The 22,777-nt window shown below is 38.6% G+C and overlaps 1 protein-coding gene across 1 annotated transcript in view; it reads left to right on the top strand.

Moving 5' to 3' along the window:
- Positions 1-22,777, top strand: part of LOC103085585 (SLIT-ROBO Rho GTPase-activating protein 1) — a gene marked incomplete at its 3' end in the record, with an annotated part of 235,377 nt that overhangs the window by 172,050 nt on the left and 40,550 nt on the right. Inside the window, exons 5-6 of the mRNA XM_007450191.1 lie at positions 8,960-9,142; positions 9,617-9,745. Of these exons, the coding sequence (XP_007450253.1) occupies positions 8,960-9,142; positions 9,617-9,745 (312 nt within the window). The remainder of the gene's footprint in view (positions 1-8,959; positions 9,143-9,616; positions 9,746-22,777) is intronic.

Here is a 22,777-nt window from a genome sequence, read left to right as displayed (position 1 = left end):
GCCAAAAAAAAAAAAAAAAAAAAAAAAAAAAAAAAAAAATATATATATATATATATATATATAGTTAAATTTAGCACTTTGAAAAAGATGACTAATGCCCTGCTTTAACTTAAATATAACAGTCAAAGATAAAAGCACATAGCAAATCCTTGTGTCAACCCTGCACCTACCAGATAGTTCCTGGGTTTTCCTCCTCAATGAGCACTTGATGATTGATCACTAATCAGTTTGAGAGCTAATTAAAGTCACTAGAGTGATAGATACCCCAGTTTAAGATTCATCAATATAATAGTACATTAGAGTATACAGGCATTGTTCATTTCTAGATATTTTCTGTGCAGCAAAGCAGATGAGTTATGGCCTCAGAGCCCATGGAAAATTCTAGGAGGAATCTTATGTCCTCGGCATAGCATGGTATACTGTTTGTTGCCTCAATCAACAAAAGCAGGAGATAATTAGTATAATTTTGTTGTTAATGGGTTTTTCCTTTTGATTAAAATTTATCTGCCGTCTACCCTGACACTGAAAAAAATTAGCCTCTTTAGCAACTGAGAAGTATATTTTATATATATATGTATTTCCCCAAACAATAAATACTTGTGATACTTAGTCGTTGAAATCATGGACTCATAGACTTTTAGAGTTGGAAAAGACCTGAGCGATTACATGGTCCAGCCACGTCCTTTATAGGTGAGAACGCTCTGGGCCAGCAGGGTTAGACAGAGCCTTGCCACAAGGTCACAGTCAAGGCCTGGCGGACTGAGGATTCACACGCTTGGATATTTAGGACCTGAAAGCTCCTTCCACTATCACAGGCTCTTGTAGGTTCTTGTTGAAGATGGAGAAGAAAATAATAAATGTCCAACAGAAAACAAAACATGAATGACAGGCCGGATGCTCTTTTCATATAGACTGCTAGATGCCATCCTATGTTATTTCCTCTGAGCATCATCAAATATTCTCCATTTCAGGGGATGTATTAAAATTCTCATGGAAAGAGGCCTTTTGGTTACATGATCAGTTTTTCTATGGTCAGACCTCTAGTTTGTGCTTTTTCTTTCATTCCACAGTTTTCAAAGTGTTTGAGGTTCATAGTTTTATTTGATTGGTTCCCTAATTTTGGTCCTGTCAGGAGACCTCATCTCTAATAGATGAAAGTTACACTGAGGGTCAGAAAGACTGAGGTTACAGAACTATTTTGCAGCAAAGGTAGGACCAAAATCCAGGTCTGTTGGATTTTATAGACCTATAAAATGCTGCTCTTTGTAATTACTCCTGAAACAAAACCTTTTACACCACACTGAACAGAACAGAATTATTTTGGGGACTTTCATTAGCCTTACTTTCTCCCTTTGCATGTGTGTTCTCTGTTTTTCCCTTTGTTTTGTTTATTCTCTGTATCCCTGTTGCCCTGTCATTTGGTTGGTTAGCAGCCAGCAGGGTCCGGAGTCCCAGACAGTGCCTTTTGTTCAAAGCATTTGTTTGGATTATAAATATAATTCGATGATAAATTCATACTGTTTTACTGATTTCATTTCAGTGGAGCCACAACATACCTCGAGTTTTCTTCGATAAGCTAGCTATAAAGATGGGATCTCATGCTATTTAATCGTTCATCTTGAGCTATCTGCTCATTTCTAAAGCACTTTGCTAAAATTCTTCCCACACACATACATGAAAGTATCACTTCTTTCCTTTCCTTTCCCTCTGTTGGAAATGATAGTCCTTCCAGTCATGGAGAAATTACCTATTATTAAAATGAAATCTTTTGTGGTAATTTTTTCAAATAGCAATAGCTGACATTCACTGTGCACTTATTACATGTCGAGCTCTTTTTTCTGTGCTCTTTACATGTCATGGCACATCTAATCCTTCCAACTACCCTGTGCATGCAGTGAGTAAGAATGTTATACCCATTTTACAGGGAAGAAATGAAGGCACAGAAAGGTTAAGTTACCTGCTGAAGATCACACAGTAAGTGCAGAGGCAGGATTTGAGCCCAAGCAGTCTGTTCTGTGAGTCTAAGCTCTTAACTGCCAGTATACTATCTCTCAAAGTGAGTTCTCCGATAAATGTTACTTTTCAAATATAATTAAGTTTGGTAAATTCTGCTTTCATTGACTTATAGTGAACCATACAAGCCTGGGGAAAGGAAGTGGGAAAGTTCATCATTGTAACAGTCCTATTGACCACTCATTACCTCGGGGATCAGCAACTTTTCCAGCCCTGATGCCACAAATGAGAATAAAATATACTGATAAGTGTCCCTCACAGGCCTTAAGTGGGAGATGGGGCATTGGAGTGGGAACTGAGATTCATTGTGGGCATTGACTGAGTAGCATTCATGTTCTGGGTGGGATTCTCCTGTCTTTACATCTTTATATAAATAAAATATATCCCCCCTCCCACCCCAACTTTCTCTCCAAGTGAGCTCCCAGACTTAAATAGAAGCTGATTAAAAGGAAGCCTAGGAGTCTTCCCCACCTGACTTGCACTCAGCCTACCTACCCTGAAGTCCATGGGTGCTTCCCTCCCCACCTCCTATTTGTCTTCAGTAAGAGTAGGCCTGCCTTTGTGTCTTTACTGGGTAGGGACTGTGTCTTTCATCTCTAGCTTCAGAGCCTAGCACAATGCCTGGCTTATGGATACTCAGTAGCTGTTTGGTGGATGAGTAAATGCAGATCACTATGCACTGCTCCCTGAAACCTGGGTAATTTTCCAGTAAATTACACTTTCTTTTACAGTAACTGTCAGCATACATCAAAAAGGGTGCTAATGATGAGATGGACATTGCAGAGAGGCTAGAAGCCTTCCTAAGTGTGACTTCAGGTGGTGTGTTTTATGAACACGTAGGTATCTATGCCATTAACTCCTGGGTACTCGTCACTGGTAGATTAGTTTTTAAGAGGTTTTGGCTGTCCCGAGTTGTAATATGAAACAGCAGGAGAGGCCTCCATCAGGTCTGCTTTTGCTGTACTCAGTTCTCCAACTGCTTTGTCTTTGGGAGGCACTGGCCTGCACCTCTCTGCTTAGAGCCAGAATGTGAAGCCAGTTAGTCTGGCTGCAGAGCCTGTGTACTCGCTTCTACATCATACCTTAGAAACTGTCAAAAAAGAGAACTGCCCACCCTTTTCCTGTGCTTCCCATGCATTGTATCACTTAATCCCAATTTCACCTCAGAGGAACTGGGGCTCAAGAAAGTTAAGAAACTTGCCCAGCTGATAAGCAGTAGCACGAGAACTCAAATCCAGGTCTGCCTGGCTCTGTATTCATTGCCAAGTTTGGCTCAGTATACTAAAGGGCAGGAAAGCTCAAGGTTGCTGGTGTAGAGATTGCAGCATGCAGTGTTATGAGGCTGTCTGAAAAGTAGTTCCTGCCCACTGCCCCTATTTAAACTAAGCTCCAGGGACACAGCTTGGCTCAGCAGAGGCTATAGTCTACACAGAGGAACAGAGGCTGTGTGAGCCCCTGAAGGAGCCAGGCTTACAGCACAGCTCCTGGGGCTCAACCTAGGGTGGCCCGGGAGCCCTGCCTTCCCCATGAACCTGAGAGGTTCGTGGGAATGGACTTCCAAGGTGGTAGTCCTACCCTGATGGTTTTGTTAATCTGGCACTGGCAGAAATGGTTACAGTTAGAGCCCTCTCCTGTATTGATTATAGAAAAGAGATCTTTATCTTAGGTTGTTGGTATTTAAGGAAACGTAAAAAATGTAGTTTCTCAGGAGAGCTTTTTGTGATTGATGGATTTGGTAAAACAGCAGGCTGTGTGTGGAATTAGGAAATACTGTCACTAACATACTGCTTTTTACCAGCCCACCCGCCAACCACAACACCCTTTTTTTTTTTGAGATGCCATAAGTTCCAGTGCTAACTGTATTTCACAAATGATTTAGAAATGTTTGCCATCCCATCAGACCAGTCCCAGGTATTTATTGGTGGTACTGTTTTGGATGCCAGGGATGGAGAGGAACAATGCTAGTCATATAGTATTTGTTAAATGAATGGGCAAGCTGAATATAAAAGGATTCCTGTCCTTCATTTGTTTCTCACCAGATGCCTATTTTACTCCTCCTGTATATAAGGCAATATTAAGGACCTGGAGTTGCCTGAAATATTATTGGTGGCCTCACTGAACTTACAGGACAGTCCATGATACTGAATGGTACACAAATATCTGTAACACACGGCACAGAGTCTGAAGTGCTATCAGTAAGTAGGTCTTGGAGGTCGGAAGAACAAGAGCACTCTGGCCGGGGACCCAGGGAACACTTAGCAATAGGTGAGCTTTGACCTTGCCCTGGAGGATGAGTCAAAATGGTAACAGCAGGGGATGCTGGGGGAGGGCATCCCAGGCAGTGGGATTGGATTGTCTTGGGAAAAGGCTACAGAGGCAGGAAAGTACAGATTTTGAGGAGGGAGTTAAGTGATTGACTCAGTAGTATACAGAGTGCTGCTTGGGCTGGTGTTGGGAGCAGAGCATGAGAGCATTTGAACTCCATGGTGGAGGGGGTCGTGTCAAGTTTAAGAAAAGGTCGGAGAGAGTGAGAACAGAGAAAAGGCCCTGGAGCTGTCATTCTGGATTCTCCTTCCTCCTTTCCATTCCCTCTTCATGCTAAATCGGGTCGCTTCACATCCTGCCTATCTTCACCGAATTACTGCTAAGGTACTGCTTTGACCATACTGTTCACAACTCTATGGATTCAGAATCAATTCTATACTACTCAGTTGGGGTTTTTCTTCAGCTCAGTTACCCCATCATCCACTACCCTGGACTCCCTTCTTCACCGTCTTGGTCTCCTCATGCCCACCTCACCTGTGTGGGTCGCCTACCCCATGACATCTTTCCTGATACTGTCCTCTCAGCCCAAATGCCCTCTCACTTCATCAGTGTCCATGAGAATCTCCAAGGCCCATTTTTTAAATTCTAAAAACTTAAACTCTTAGAAGATGGAAACCAAGTCTTTATTTTTATACCCATCTGTGCTAAACACCAAGCAAATGTTGAATGAATACTTATCTTTCATTCCTTCTTTTCCTCCATTCCTAAATGTGACCAAGAGTAACTATATCCCCCAGATAAAGAGGCCTTCCATTTGTATAATGCATTAGACCTTCTGAAGTTCACGGCATAGCAGTCCAGAGCACTGAATCTGGAGCCAGACTGCTGGGGTACCAACCATTGCTTTGCCGATTATCAGCTGTGTGACCTTCAGCAAGTTACTTAACCTCTCTGTGCCTCACTTTTCTCATCTGTAATATGGGGAGAATAAAGGTACCTACCTCATAAGCATTTTTAGAAGGATTAAATAAGCTATTATCGGGCTGTCCAAAAAGTTCGTTCGGGTTTTGCCGTAACATCTTATGGAAAAACCCAAATGACCTTTTTGGCCAACCCAGTATTAGTAAAATGCTTAGAACAATGTCTGGCATGTAGTAGGAATTATATAATGTTTGTTTAGCTAAATAGATACACATTACATATATCTCCTTATATATATATTAGTGGTATAGATTATATACATATATATACACACATATGTAGTAAGTACTCAGTAAAGGTACAGTTGTACCCACACACAGGGACCGTGTACAACTGGGTATCCGCAACAACCTTGTAAGGTGAGCCGAAGTGTTAAATGACTCTCCACACCTAGTAAGTGGTAGATTCATTCCTGGAACCATGTCTTCTAACTTCTGAGCCAGAAGTCAAAAAGTAGAATTTATACCCTTAATCGACTGATCTCCAGCACATGGATCGTTTTCAGATACACCATGACTTCTTGACACTGAATATTGAAATTTACTATAGATACTTTAATTACTTTGATTTAAAGTACAAGAGTAGTGTCAGATCCATTATATAGGGTCTGTCAGTAAGAAAAAAGTATATACAGTTTCTGTCCAAAGTTTTTGTATAGGATTTCACATGAGGTGGGAGGTACATGAGGTAAAGAGAGATTGGTAAGGGCAGAGGATTTGAACAAAGTCCAGCTTAATATTCCCTTTATTCTGACATCAATGATTTGCTAATACTCTGGCAATATTCAAGTGTCACAAAGAAATCCATGATGTGGTCACCTTCTACTTGACTATATTCTTCTTCCAGTTGAAGACAGAGCAGGGAAGGTAAATTGAGTGTGTTCAATGGAGAATTATGCCTGAGGTTTTAGTAGAAAAGAATTCAAATAGGAAAATATGCTATTGGAGTACATTTAAATGGATATATGCCTATCATGTCATTTGGTATACAAAGGCTTGTGTTTGCATTAAGCTGATGGAGAAGCTGTTATTTTCTTTGCAGTATATATATTCAAAAGCTTTCTTTTACTTCTCTGAGAAAGAGAGAACTGTCTGTTATTTTAAATACAAAACACATTTAACTTCTGTCAACAGCTTACATTTTAAATAATGCAGTTTGTACTGGCATTCATTGTCTGCAATTAGAGTTCTCTAGAAGCTTTTAGTTTTTTCTCTCCGACTTTTAAAATTCATTCATTGTAACTGTTGACATTTTGGAGAACAGTGGAAGCCCTAAGTCAAATTGGATAAATGGAACAAAGACATTACCTTTCTGGAAATTACTATTGAACTGGGTGGAGAATCCTCAGCTATTGTGCTGAAGCACATTGTGATGAAATATTTATACCCTCTCTTTGCTAGTGTTAGGTCAGACTCAAACGTTTTCCTTTTAACCCAGCCTGCTTAACCAGAAACGTCATGCTAGCAGCCAGCTCAGAATCCTTAGTTCCTAAAGCTTAGTTTGTGCAAACTACCTGCTTACAGTAGGCCTCAGCATCTTAGTAAAGCAAGAGTCAGGAGTTCAGCTCTTTTCTTCAGGATGTATTGAAAAGCAAGATTTCTCAGTTACCCAGGTCTGTCTGGGATGCCTTTTCAATCCAACTATGATGGGAGGCACGTGTTCTCATTTCTTCCTTCCTGTCAACTAGCAAGAAGACAGCTGAGCATCTGTGTGTCTGTGCGTGTGTGTGTGTGTGTGTGTGTGTCTGTGTCTGTGAGTGTGTGTGAGATTGGTTTTTTTCACCCTCTCATTTAAAGATGTAACTGGAACCAGGACCCAGACAGCCTGTGGGTTTGCTTCAGGCGGGGAATATAAACAGAGCCAAGCCTAGAAATGCCAGGTGTGCAGTAGATTCATTGACCTCGTTGTTTGCCCAGCTGCACGGGGACTCCCATTTCATTCCCCAGCTGCTTCCTAATGCTGTCTTATTTTTCTTTCAAACTGGAGTAGCCAACCAAACCACACCCCCAGACAGATTTGATAATTACTAAAAAGAGACAACTTTGCAGTTACACACAGCTCACAGAAAGCTGCCATGACTTTGTAGTTTGTCCTGCACTTTGTTCTTGCTCAGCAGTGCCTTTGACATAATTAGCTAGCTTATGATTTTAAGGAAAGACATCATCAGATTTTATGAAAATAAGTAAAGCTCTTCATTAACCCTGTTTTACTCTTCAAAATAGTCATCTTAAGAGTGTGTATTAAGTTGAACCATAAGTGCTGATTTTCTACCTTTTTCATATAACCTACAAAAAACAGCAATTTGGTTCAGCCTAAATAAATATATTTATTCCAGTGATGCTTCCAGTCTTCACACTATTTTAAAACTCATCTTTTGAAATGAGAAAAATCAAGTTCCTTACTTTAAAACATTACATCAATCTCTTTAACACAACTATTCCTTAGTTATAAAATTGGCTCTGAATAACAGTTATTTACAGATGAAATAAAATCCATTTTATGTGGAGGAAAATTTGGCATAATTTTTGAGAATATGCTGGTACTGATTACTTGGGTGCTGAGTTCTGGTACCTCAAGGAAGCTTGAGACGTCAGTTGGCATCGGAGTCATCACATCTTTAAATTTTTTTAAATTAAAGAATATTTAATTGAGGATTGATTATATATTTACAATATATATGGAAAGGATACATTACAAAATTTCATCTCCTATATATTCCTAAATCTATCAAAATGTAAATTACCTGTATCATTTCTAAGAGAAGAAACAAGATACTCTATATATGAAGGGTTTTCAGCACAGCTTTATTTATAAAAAAGCAAGAAGTTGAAATATTCTAAAATGTTCAACAGTAGGGAATTAGTTAAGTAAGTTATGGCACAGTCATATAAAGAAATATTATACAGCCTTTAAAATTATGTTTTACAAAAATGTTGATATTTTTAAGTGGAAAAGGACATAGGAGATTAAAAATTGTAAGTGTAGTATGATCCAGATTTTTTAAAAGGAGAAATGATATGTGTCATTTTAAAATGAACAAGTGTGTGTGTATGTGTGTGTGCGTGTGTGTGTATTTTCGTAGGAAAAAGACTGGATAGCTGTATACCAAAATCTTATGCTTTTTATTTTCTACTTGCTTTATATTTTACTTTCTTTTTTGTATCGTGTTTTCTACATTGAACATAAAGTATTACTTTGTGCTCATAAAAAGTTTTTTTTTAACTACAACTATATATGAACCTTATATTTACATTTTGTATTTTGACAAGTACATTTTAAGCGATAAAGTCCCTTTAGTAAGGGCTATATATTTATTTGGAGTTTTTTATAATTCCAAGGTTGGACTAAAATGTATCCATGCATAAGGGTTTATTCTTCAAATTAATAATGCAGAGGAGATTTTAGAGAAACACTTTTAAGTTTGAGGGAACTTTTTAAGTACACTGAAAGCACACACAAGACTCTGTAAATCATTTTTTTCATCACAGCCTGTCCCTAAGTGCCTCTTCCTGGCAGGTGAATTTGCCTATTTCTGTTTGCTTTATGTAGAAGGAATAGTATATACTTTATTTTACTAACAATCTGGCTCTCTGCCAGTTGGAAGGTGATATCTTTAACATATTATGTCATATAATGGTTTCCATTCACTTTCTAAGTTACAGACAGACATCTTTTAACAATGTGGGTCACATTTTCACAGGTGATGAAAACATACCATATGTATCATGCAGAGAGCATCAGCGCAGAGAGCAAGCTGAAAGAGGCTGAGAAACAAGAAGAGAAGCAAATTGGCAGATCCAGTGACCCAGTCTTTCATATTAGACTGGAAGAGAGACATCAGCGGCGAAGCTCTGTGAAGAAAATTGAAAAAATGAAGGAAAAAGTAAGTAAAAGACTGCAGAGCCTTTCTGTCCTCACTGGAGGTGACACACCTAAGAACACTGATGCAACAGCTGATAGACACACATTGTAAATTACTGTGAAGTGACATGCGTTTCCTCCCACGGGAATGAAAAAATGTGTTAGAAACATAAAAACCATGTAATAACAGCTGGACCTCATTTAGTGGTGAATGCCAAGTATCCAATACACAATGTAGAGAACTTTGAATATTAACAGAGATTTCATTGCAAATGGGCCTGGCGCCCCGTATATACGTTGTTGTTTTTCCTCATCGCTGGGTAATTTTCGTTTATTTAATTCAGATTCGAAATGTACTTTTCTCAAAGGACTTCGAAGGTCATTTGTATATGTTGAGTAAATTGTTTAGATGAATAGAAATTCATGTATGTTTCCCTGTCTTGTTTTAAAATGACTTTATTGTTTTCCCCAATGCCTGGATCGTCTTCATCTCCAGAGACAAGCAAAGTATTCAGAAAACAAGCTAAAGTCGATTAAGGCACGGAATGAATATCTCCTAACCCTTGAAGCAACCAATGCCTCAGTTTTCAAGTATTATATTCATGATCTTTCAGATTTAATTGATGTAAGTACTTGAAGTTTTTATACTTTCCATACCAAGATGGAATTAGCAGTAATCTCATTTCCTTGATTATAAAACACCATCATTTATTAAAACAATGTTGTTTTATGTAATTCTCAGGAAAAAAATGCTGCCAATTAAACTACACAGAATACTAAGACACAATAAATTGTAAGATGCATGTGAAACACTGTGCATCCTAAAACCGCTGAAAAACGAATTATGAAGTTCTGTGAAGCTGTGAGTATCTGGAAGACTCAGCTAGGAAGGGGGTCCAGGCATTTTCAAATGATGCAGTGGCACAGCCCTAACTGTGTTCATTGATTCGAAATATATTTATTGGACCCCTGCTATTGTGAGATGCTGAGGCTCTGTGAAGCCATAGATAAACAGTTCTTACCCCCTGGAATTTAAGGTGGAAAAAAAAAAAATGTTAAGCAAATGACTACACAAATGATTGCTTTATGACAGTTGTGATAAATACTGTGAAGCAAAATAGGATACACAGAAACCACTTTTATTATCTAACTCTCTTTACTTTTATAGGATATGATATAAAAAAAGCACTAACTAATTGGGCTCATTTAGAACACTCCAGGTATATGTCTACTATTATATTTGTGCAGTGTTTACTGCCATCATTCCCCAACTTTGACCCTCAGCATCACTCATTCTTTCATTCAGAAATCATCCACTGAGTAGCCCAGTCATTGTGCTAATACTGCAGGAGATGGCAAAAATAAAACAGACAAAAATCCTGTATCCAAAAACGCCAAGATCTGCAAATAGAAGATAAAAAGTGACGTGTCAAGGAAAACACAGATGAAGTGTGTAGTTCAGAGAGTTATCTGCTGGAATTTTACTTGTATACTGCTTTGCAGTGATTGAATTCAACAGTTAGATGATAATATAAGATTATTTTCTATGGCTCATAGTGTCTGTCATAATTTAGTCATATAGTAGGTTAAAACAACTATTTTTATGGTGCATTAAGTCTCAGATATTTAGCAATTATTTTAGAGCCACAGTTTGGGACTTTTGCAAAAGAATTGCTAAGAATTGTTACAAAAGATTTTTTAGTTCATTTTTAGTTCATTAACACTCTGATGTGACTTTTTCCTTTTATTTAAGTGTAAAAACAATTTTATCTCATATAATATCATAATTTCTTTATACAAAACCATTTAGTAATAAATAAAACCAGGGAAAACTTTTTTCTCTTTTCCTTTGTTACAAGTATTTCAACCAAGTAAGTAATCACTTGTTTTAAATACGGAAGCTTTAAAAAAAAATTTTTTTTTCTTCTAGCACTCTGATGAAATAAAAGGAATTTTTTCTGCTAGATTGCTGTTAGTTTTCCTGAATAAAAATAAAAAATTTTATGACCCCTGTTTTCAAACTTAGATCTGTAAGGATTCTGCAAAATGAATGGAATATGGAAGAACTAATTCTTGTAACAGCTCTGCTTGCTTTTTTTGTTTAGGGCTTATTTTAGTAGTGATTGGAGTACTTCACTAAACCCAAGCCAGTTTAACAAGAGGATAGATGAGTCTCTGTATCTTGAAAAATGCTTCTTTAATACGTACAAGGTACCAAGTACTATTCTTGATAATGGGGGTCCAGCAATGAACAAAACAGAGTGCTCACCTCCATGGAGTTTATGTACTAGTTGGGGAGACAAGCCATAAATACATTTGCACATATATAATATATTATATGTATGTAATACATATGTAATATATGCTTATATATTAAATATTTATATTTAATATGTATATAAGTAGTAACTTATTGTTGTAGTAGTAACAGTGCCACGAAGAAAAATAAAACAGAGCTCTGGGGGTGCTTCTGTTGATGGCATGTCAGAAAAGCCTGATGTTTGAGCAGAGAAGTGAGCTGCAGAGCTATATTGCTAATGGGGAAGGAATCCCTCATATAGAAGGACTGGCAAGGCTCCAGGTACAGAGGTGGAGGTGTGTTTGGCAAGTTCAAGATGCTCGAGGATAGCAAAGGAGGCCAGTACGACTGGAGAGGAGCGAGCGAGGAGAAGGTTCTGGGAGAGAAGGAGGGGCAGAAGCCCAATCACTTAGGGGCCTTTGGGCAGGGAAAAGGGATTAGCTTTTGCTCTAAGTTTGGTGTGAAGCCAGTGAAGGGTTTGAAGCAAGGAAGTGACATCACGTGATTTCCGTTTTAAAGACTTACTCTGGCATCGGGTAGAAAATAGACTGAGGTAGGTGAGGAGGACAAGTGTGAAAAAAGCGAGCTATATCTAGGGTCTTTTGCAATTGTCCAGGCCAGAGATGATGCTGGCTTGGACTGGTGTGGTAGCAATAGACCTGTGAGAAGTGGTTGAATTCAAAATATATTGAAAATAAAGCTAAAAGAAAATTGGGGTGGTGGGTTGAAAAAAAAAAGGATAAAAGTGACTTCTAGGGCTTCCCTGGTGGCGCAGTGGTTGAGAGTCCACCTGCCGATGCAGGGGACATGGGTTCGTGCCCCAGTGCGGGAATATCCCACATGCCACGGAGCGGCTGGGCCCGTGAGCCATGGCCGCTGAGCCTGCGCGTCCAGAGCCTGTGCTCCACAATGGGAGAGGCCACAACAGTGAGAGGCCTGCGTACCGCAAAAAAAAAAAAAAAAAAGAAAAAGTGACTCCTAGGCTCAGGTCTTGAATAACTAGGTTAATGATGTACACTTTACTGAGATAGGGACACTGAAGAGGAGCAATAGTTCTGTTACATGTAGTAAGGTTGAGATACCTGTGGGGCACCTGTGTGGAGATGTACAGTAGCATCCTTGATACTGTTAGTATATATAGGACAAGAAGAGCATGTCAGGATTATATGAGTCACCATCATGGTTGTGGATATTTATTGAACTCTTACTATGTGACAGGCACCTAGGTTTCTAAGCATAATTTCATCTAATCATCATGTGAGGTAAATACTGTTTTCTCTATTTTATAGATTAAAAGAACTGACGGGGGCTTAGCTAGCTGGGTAACTTGCCAAACGTTGCACAACTGTGATGTTAGGTTTCAAACTCAGACATTTTAACCTCCAGATTAAATATAATCTGATATAAATAAAGTTAAATATGCCAAGTATTTTCCTTTTTTTTTTTTAGAAAGCTGGATTTTTTAAAGATCAGCCTTAAATTAAAAATGTAGATTGAGCGGCGGCCGCAGCTGCAGCGGGACAGCCCGCCAGCGGCTCCGGGCGCATGCGCCGGGAACCTCGCGGGGCGGGCGGGCGCGACACCCCCTGCTTGGCCGCCAGCGCCCCGGGGAGGCGGCCCGCGCGCGACGGGACCAGCAGCATGAGCAGCGGCTACAGCAGCCTGGAGGCGGACGCCGAGGACGACTTCTTCACCGCCAGGACCTCCTTCTTCAGGAGAGCGCCCCACGGCAAGCCCCGCGCGGGCCAGCAAGCTTCCAAAAGTAGAAGTGGACTTAAAATTGTTGGATTTCCCTGGTGGCGCAGTGGTTAAGAATCCACCTGCCAATGCAGGGGTCACAGGTTTGAGCCCTGGTACGGGAAGATCCCATATGCCGCGGAGCAACTAAGCCTGTGCGCCACAACTACTGAGCCTGCACTCTAGAGCCCGCGAACCACAGCTACTGAGTCTGCATGCCACAACTACTGAAGCCCGTGCGCCTAGGGCCCGTGCTCTGCAGGAAGAGAAGCCACTGCAATGAGAAGCCTGCGCACCGCAATGAAAGAGTAGCCCCCGCTGGCAGCAACTAGAGAAAGTCCACCCATAGCAATGAAGACCCAATGCAGCCAAAAATAAATAAATAAAATAAGATGTAAACAATTCTCAAAGGATACAAGTTAAATATGAATTTTAAAAGAAATGTTACGAAATTGGTATGTTGTCATATTCAAAAGAAATTGAGTACTCTTAGTGAAAAGCATGCTTCAAGTTCGTTGACCCAGTTTCAAGGCAATCAGAATGTGAATATGTACATTCTAAAATGGCTGCTTATTTTGTAGGAATCCAACTGACATATACGGTGGTCATCTTAAAAACCATTAAGCTTGACCCTTCATGATGAAAAAGAAACGGACTATTATGCAAAGGCACCTAGAATCCTTTATGCTCCTGTGTGAGCCTATTTAGCAAAATACCTTTTATACTGAGCTAATAATTATTAGAAGGTATAATAATTATTATACCTCTAGTGAGAAAAAGTTAAGACTACATTTTTAATGCTGTCTTAAGACACTTAATACAGCATCAAAAACATTTTATATGTGAAATTACATGGAAGATACTAAATGTATCTTGATTAAATCAAAGCATTATAAATAGTCAAAGAATTCAAGTTGAGACCTTTTTTATACAAACCTCCAGTTTCTCTTGGCTTCTACTCAAGTCAGTATCTGTCGCTTTTCTTAAAATTTTTCTGTCATACATGATGATGAATGGATCTATTGATATAAAAAAGTCATATAAATTTTCCATAGAATTTGTTTTAAAACTAGTCTTATTATAGAAGCAGTACATTTACATTGTAGAAATCTAGAAAATACTACAAACGAAAATAAAATGATTACATTCTTACCACCTGAGATCATCACTGTTAAAATGTAGACTTTTTCTGTGTCCACACACACATTTTTAGACCAGAGAGTATGAAATCACATTTTACATATAGCTTTTCAACTCCCTTTTTTCAGTCGTTCATCTCCCATCTTTCCATTTCAGAAAAATTTTATCTCATCTAATAACCGCTACATTCCCATTTGTGAACCCCCCGTCCCCAAAATGTTTCTCAGCTGGTATGTCTAGACTAGATCCAATTTAGGATCACACGTTGCATCTGTGTGATGTGTCCCTTAAGTCTTTTTTTATCCAGCCAAGTCCCTTGTTAAAGAGACAGTTGTTGAGGAGACAGGAGTTCCTGAGAAAATCTCAGCTTCTCAATTTGTCTGATAATTTGTTGTGTTTTTATTTAGCCCATTTCTCCATCCCTTATATTTCCTACAAAGCAAACACTACATAAAGGCTTTATGGATTCAAGATAAGCACTTTGCAATGGAATACACCATGGGTGGTATTGCTGTGTCTTATGTAGGTATATAACAATGTATGTTTGGTGCACTGATAGTGTTACTGAAATTGATCACTAGCGTATGGTGATAATAGCTCTGATTCCTTCATCATATATAGTTAAGGTTTTTCCCTTGCAACAAACTATGGATATTCTAAAACCTCTTGAATTTGGATTTTATTAAATTGAAAATCTACTAATTTGGAACTCAGCAACATCTGGGCGATAATTTACTTTTGGTCAGCAAAATGCCTTCTTAGAGTACAAATTAATAATGTGAATTAAACAGGAATGATAATTTAAGAAAACATTTTCAGGCACTTCAGAGTATAAATTTACATATATATCACTGACACCCTATTTAATGGAATCCTCTTTTGTTTACGACTACAGGTCTAAAAACTAATACTGCAACAATTTGATAGATTAGTTCAAGTCTTTCCTATAGATTTGGAGGTGATCTAATGTTTTTTTTTTAATTTAATAATTCCAATTTTATCTGTTTTAGATAAACTTCACCTTTACCTATCAATGTTAGTTTGGATCCTCCAGATACTGAGTTATCTTTAGGGAGAATGGAGGGGGTTGCAATTGGCGGGGTTAGAGGACTTATGAAATACCTGTAATATTTTATTTATTTAAAAGTATGCAGTTGTCCCTCATATCCAGAGATAATTGGTTCCAGGAGCATCCTTCAAAATCCAAGGATGCTTAAGTCCTTTAAAGTCAGTCCGTCCTTCATATTCATGGATGTGAACCTGCGGATATGGAGGGCCGACTGTATATATTTTGCACCTATCTGTAAGTTTGGCATGTTTTATATTTAGAAACGGAAAAGGCAGAGAGTTATAAAAAATGATTAAAACCATGCCTTAAATATTTTAATCTAAAGTATACCAATGTACTTGAACTTGCTAATCTTTAAATTATTATTTATCTTTTTGTACAGAATTTTGAATAGTCAGTCTTCCTAGGTACAACCACACCCACTGTGTATTATCTATGATTTCTACTTTTAAGTTTTTTTTAACACACAAGAAAAAATATTTTGGATATATACAGTGTTTTCACAGTCTTGCACAGTTGGCAATTGTGCCTAATTTGATAACAATTTTGTTTACTCTTAAATCTTCCAACAGCTCCTTTCTCAATTATTTTATTAGTTTATTTAATATTTAATTAAATTATAATAAATATAAATGGCACAGATATTATACAATCAGCTCTTTTTTTATATATAAATTTATTTATTTTTGGTTGTGTTGGTCTTCGTTGCTATGGGTGGACTTTCTCTAGTTGCGGTGAGCGGGGACTACCCTTTGTTGCAGTGCGCGGGCTTCTCATTGAGGAGGCTTCTCTTGTTGCAGAGCACAGTCTCTAGGCACATGGGTTTCAGTAGTTGTGGCACATGGGCTCAGGAGTTGTGGCTCGCAGGCTCTAGAGTGCAGGCTCAGTAGTTGTGGTGCATGGGCTTATTTGCTCCACGGCATGTGGGATCTTCCCAGACCAGGTCTCAAACCCGTGTCTCCTGCATTGGCAGGCGGATTCTTAACCACTGACCCACCAGGCAAGTCCCTGTACAATCAACTCTTGAAAGCATACAGACTAATTGTTTGAGCAGAAATGTACAGGAGTATTAGAAAGGGCCTGTTAACTGTGTATATTCACAGTGGCATTGGTCACTATGCTTTAGAGCAGGAGTTGACAAACTTTCTCTGTAAAAGGCCAGGTAGTAAATATTTTAGGCTTTGTGAGCCTTATAGTGCAGAAGTACATAGTAAGTAAGCAAATGGATATGGTTATGTGGCAGTCAAACTTTATTTATCATATCAGGCCATGGGTTGGATTTTGTTCACAGGCCGCATAGTTGGCCAACCTCTGCTTTGTAAAATGAACTGAGTATTAGTTAATCCAGAGTGTCACTTAAGCAGAAGATTGTTGAGATGGCTTTTCCTCTGTCTCTGAAGAAAGTTTTAAGTAAATTTTAGTTTGTAGAGTAACAGTCTCTTATTTTGGAATCACGTGGGAAGTGAACAAAGTTAATTTCACAGTGAGGTTTTTATTATGTCATTCTAAAAAATTAATGTGAATTGCAAGTATTGGCCAAAGGAAATTTAATTGATTTGGGAGAATAAAGGCATAATTATAGGGTAAAATAGATTGTAGTTTTGTAAATAATAGATTCTGTATCTGTTATCATTAAATATTCCCAACATTAAGTGCAGAAGAGACTATAACTATTATTCTGTAAAAATTAGGATGTATTACAACAAGAAGAAAAATCCTACAGGCAACAAATATATTTGTGAGTGAATGCTGAAATTTTCAAGTGATTATGATTTGCTAAGAAAAAAGAGTTGGGGAGAGTACAAGTCTTAATGCTAGGAATCTCTGATCTATAATCATATTCACTACTCTGTATATCTGAAATTCTTAAACCAACTGGTTTTAAGATTGCGGAACTGGTAATATAACGTCTTTCAGTCCAGTTCCACACCTACCCACCCTCAAAAGGTAGTCAGAGGAACAAAATCCTCAACAGTAAGATTCTATTAGTGCTTTGTCCCTGAGCACCTGCCCTATAATAATAAAGTACTTGTCATCCCTACAGTACAGTTTCACAGTCTCCAGTTACTCCCTGTAAAAGTTTGCAGGTCACTTTGAAGCTTGAAGGATAAATCTTTGTTACTATTATGGAATATTGCCATAGAAAATCCCCTATTCCAGCTAATTTTCTTGGTAGAGATTTCTGTCATGTGTTTTATTAGCCATTTCTACAGAATAAGATTGAAGTTAGGTTACATTGTATACCGCATGCCATGTTTATCATTTCTAAATAATCAGCTATCCTTTTGTCTCTAGGGACATATTTTTAATTGAAAAGCATTTTATTCAGAGTTTAGATTTTTCTTAATTAGTTTGACTTTTCCCCCACTACATGATAGTATTAAAATTTATCCATGAAAACCTGCCAAATTTTAATATTGTAGTCTCCATTAGGCCTGAACTCTTATCAGGAAGATTATAAAGAGGTGATGTTAGATGGGTTAGGACAGTGTAGTTATCATGTAAACTGATGTATGCGTGTTTTTATCCCTTCGTGGAAGAAAGGGTATTTAAAAACTGAAATGAGTTGGATGACCGAAGTAGATGGCTTTAAACATTCCTTCCAATAGAGATGCTGTGGGCCTTTGTTAAAGAAACTGCATCCACCTGCTGTATAGGCTGCACTTTCTCAGGCTCCAGTGCTCGCTTTTCCATCTTGGCTGTACCTTTGAATGTTGTGAAAGTTGCCTAAGGCGTGATCCTTTGTTTCTTTTTCTCTTGGTCCCTTGCCTTAAATACTATCTGATGGTTCCTAGATTTTTTTTCACCAGCCTTAATCATATTCCTGGGCTTCAGATTTGCATATCCACTGCCTCCTGGACATCTCTAACCAGATGTCTGTAGACACCTTGAACATTTGCCCCTACTGTCATCATCATCCTTCACACATGTAACAACTTTTTCTTACCCATTGTTTACATCTCAGAAAATGGTACCACTTTCCACCCAGTTGCCCAAGCCAAAAACCCAGTTCTCTCATTCCCCGCATATAAACGCATCAGCATATCTTATCATCTCTACGTCCGAAATATCCCAAACCTTGGTATTTCTCACTACTTGCACTCTCAGTCTCTGAGACAAAGCCTCTTCATCTCTTGCCTGCACTTAGGAAGCAACAGCTTCCTAAGATGCTGTTGCTTAGGAAGCAACAGCTTCCTAAGATGTCCAACTTAGCACTAAGACCTTCCAATCAATAATTCATTCTCTTCCCAAGCAACCAAAGTATTAAAAAAGATAAATCAGACCTGTAATCCCTATTTAAAACTCTCCATTAGAATAAAATCCAAACTATTCACTAAGACGCTATGTGAACTGGCACCCACCTGCCACTCAGTGTCATCTCCTGCAACTTTCCCCTTAGTCACCATGCTTCAGGTACACAGGCCTTTCTCTTACCCAGACCCACTAAGCTTTTTCTTGCCTGGGACCTTTCTCGTTTTTGTCTAGAGCACTCTTTCTTCCAGAGCTTTACAATACTCCTCCTTTACATTCATGTGACACCCGGCTGCCCTATATAAAAGAGCAGTGCCCTTCCCCCTAGCACTCTGTGTACCTCTGACTTTTTTCTCCATAGCATGTATCACCTGACCTGTATTAATTGAGGCTTGGTTTATTGTTCTCTCTCCTCTCTTGTGATTTGATTCAGGGTAGTTACAGAGATTTGGCCTGGGAAAGCATGAGTCCAGTAGCAGCTCCTCTGAAGGAAATAATTGCCCCTGTGGGTGGGAGCTGTATTAGGCAACAAAAGATTATTCAGCCTACTCGTTGGCTCAGGCTATGCAACCTCTGTTCTCCTTCTCCTGTTTCCTACTTTGTATCCATTGGTATCACACCGATGTACCATTTTGACCTTTTCCATGCTAAAGAGAAACTCAAAACAAGTTTGGCTAAATGCTCAGCTGCAGTTAAAGTAGCAGCAGAAATTAAATTGTCAGCTATGGACCATCAGGAACCCAGAGGTGAAAGCAGGTGTGTAAAAGTTGCCTGTAATTTAGACATACAGTTCAATTCCACAAGATGCCTCTGTCTCACAAAATGTGTTTGTGGTATCTTGCCTGAGGTACTGAATAGCTAGAGAAGAAATTAGTGAAGGGCAAAGATACTTACACAGGAGAAATCAACTTTCTTCCTTGACATCTACTGTAAAAGCTCTGAGAGTGTCTATTTCTGGTCTTTGAAAGCTACCCATGGTCATGTGAAAGCTGTATTTTGCAGTTCAGTTTGCTTGGGTTGCACTATTTTTCAGAAATACTGAAAAGAAGGGGCAGACTGAGTCTTTACACAATATCCATGGTTCTGGAATGGCCAAAGCCAAACTTATTAAAAGCCAGGGATAGGACCCACAAGAAAAGATCATGGAAGCTTCTCAGACAGAGGCAGGAGTGATGAAGTTAAGACCGAATACTTCAGGATTTCTTCCCTCTCCATTCTCATGACAACCACTTAATTCTGGAGTGACATACAGGCTTGGGGCTGCCCTCCAGCCACTTCCTGGGCTGCCCTGCAAATGACATTGGCTGTTACTGTTCTGAAAGCATGTATGTAGGACTTGTTTTCCATTATGGTAATCCCATCTAAGTCCAAACTTCTACCCCACTAGGGCTTCTCATGTCATGGAGTTTATTTCAAAAAAAAAAAAAAAGTTGTCTCCCTGAACAGCTATGATCCAGTTATACCTGACATCCTGACATTATACCCACCAAGTATACTTGAACCAGTCTCTCAGCCTTTGGGACAAGAAAAAGTATTTGTCACTGACCTCAGTACCTAGATTTCATCTTCATTTTTTTAATACTGTTTGCAACACTTTTGCCTAAGGAAATTAGCCTTACTGTGGTGATACAGACTAATGCCTAGTGGAATCTATCTTGGCAGCTCTTAGGATATTTAAAAAAAAAATACAGCCTTCGACTTCTAACAGTCTTTCCTTCCCCAGCTTTAATCCATAATTTAATATATCCATTCAGAGTTTTTCATCCATCAGAACAACACTATTTTGTTTTCATGAAATATTTTATTGGTTTCTTATGTATTTTCATCATTAAATACACTTGGGCACTTGGGTTATAATTCAACTCTTTGTGTAGAAGCTGGCTCTTCGTATTGTCATTAATAATTCATAAGCTCCATAGAATTACTTTAGGCCTTTTAACCAAGTATCTTGAATCCTAACATATCCAGTGTCATTTTAGATTCCAGTTTAGAAAAAAAAATGACTGTGACAGGTCTTGCTGTCTCAGGAGACCTTGAATAAGAATTTCATTGCTGTTGCTTGTTTCTTTTAAAATTCTGGATGGTTAAAAAGCGTACAGTGTAGAAAAAGCTGCATATCACAAGTAACAAAATCATGCCAGTTACATGACCTCACAGACTGGAAAGTATTGGTAGAGGTCAGAGAAGGAAATTTTCCATCAAAGCTCATCACAGAATCTACTAAGTTCTCAAAGTCCAGAAGACACCCTGGGAGGCCCCTGGGTTGATTACGAAGCCACATGCCTGCTTCTCCCCAAATTATTAGGAAACAACAGTGAAATAAGGGGTGTCTTACTGGGACCAGACTCACCAACTTTGTGTGGCTGAACTGGGTGTGGAAACATATGCACTGGTACTTTTGAAATCTTGACATTTATTCCCCAAAGAAGCCACACTTAGAAATTTGAGGAATGAACTAAGTCTGGAAGTAATGAAAATTTGGTATGTATTTTTCAGAGCTGTAATTCAAGTGGATAGTTGGGGTTGAATTTCTTTCTTTTTCTTCCTCTTTTTCCTTCATTCTTCTTCTCTTCTTTCCTTTCTCTTTTTTTTTTTTTTTTTTTTGGAGGATTGGGTTGACGCGCAGGCTCAGCGGCCATGGCTCACGGGCCCAGCCGCTCCGCGGCATGTGGGATCTTCCCGGACCGGGGCACAAACCCGCGTCCCCTGCATCAGCAGGCGGACTCCCAACCACTGCGCCACCAGGGAAGCCCTCCTTTCTCTTTTAAGTTGAAAAGAGACTTAGTTTTTGTTGGGGGGAAGCAAAGGCTTTTCTCTGGGTTGTTTCCTCTCAATATCAGTTTTCTTTTAAGTTCCGTTGGGATCAGTACTCATAAAGTAAAGGAGCTTGTGTGATCTGCTTCATTATAATCAAGTTGAATCTGCCTTCTTTCAGAATAGTAGGGTGTTTTGAAGCACTGGTACATCTCAAAGAAACGAGGCCATTTCCTTCACAAATTTATGTTTTCATCAGATGAGGTGTTATTGAAAGAATAATTTTTCAGTCCCTCTGAGGTGTATAAAGCTGCTACACAGAACCATTATGGATTTTGAGGAGTAAGAGGAATAAAAGAGGATTTTGCTCATCTGAGGCTAGAATTTTTTAATTAACTGAAAATCAGTCTCTGTATTTGAGTGCAGCTGATTCCACTGGAAATGTATTAATGCAGAGACTGATTGCTGTATCTCACAACTATGTTTTGCTTATATTTGTAATTGTGATGTGGCAGCTACTGTCTGCTTTTTTAAATCAAGTAATCTTTAATCAAGTCGATTCTCTGGCCTGTTTGGAGAAATGGCACCCCTAAAGGACAGGGTTCAAGACCCTTTTGCTTGATTGTTTCAGTGCAGTGCTTCTCAAACTTTAGTGTGTATATGAATCAACGTACGTATTTCTTTTTTAGCTTCAAATTCTAATTCAGTGGGTCAGAGGTGGGGCCCAAGAGTGCATTTGCTGCTGGTCCACAGACCACACTTTGAAAACCAAGATTTTATAATATGTTTATGTAAAAATCCCAAATTTAAGCATTATGAAATTGGAGGGTGAGGGTGGAATTAAATGTGTTGGCATTTCTAAGGACAGGTCAGTGATTAAATCTGTACCTTCATAAAACATAGACAAGTTGTGTCCTTTGCACCCTTCTACTACTCTTTTAGTAGCAAACTGACGAACAACTTATACTTGAATTCCTAGAGAATGGAGATTATATTTTACTGTGTTCCAGTTTTCATATTCCTGGAGCCTAGCAAATGCCCAGGCATCTGTAGATGGCCAATTAGTGAGCTGATTTGAATTGAATCAAATTGAATTGATTGAACTTCATTAGAACAATTTAGGGATGACCTGATTTTGTACCTTTAAAACCACTTGTTTTCTCTTTAAGAGATTTATATTGCTTTTATGTACAAATTTAAAATTCTGTCAGTAATTTATAACTGACTAGTATCCAGAGTTACATTGGTTTTAAAATTATATTCTCTTAAAATGCAATATGAATAAATAAATACAAATTAAAGATAGTGAAGATTGAACCCCAAAGCCCTTGTATTTCTAGGAATACTAAACAAAATTCTATCTCTGATAAAAGGACTTTGTCAGTCATTTCTTATTAAAATTTTAT

This window comes from Lipotes vexillifer, unplaced genomic scaffold (genome assembly GCF_000442215.2).
Source record: "Lipotes vexillifer unplaced genomic scaffold, Lipotes_vexillifer_v1.1 scaffold837, whole genome shotgun sequence".
In the NCBI taxonomy this organism is placed as follows: domain Eukaryota; kingdom Metazoa; phylum Chordata; class Mammalia; order Artiodactyla; family Lipotidae; genus Lipotes; species Lipotes vexillifer.
This window is presented reverse-complemented; position numbering and strand designations above follow the sequence as displayed.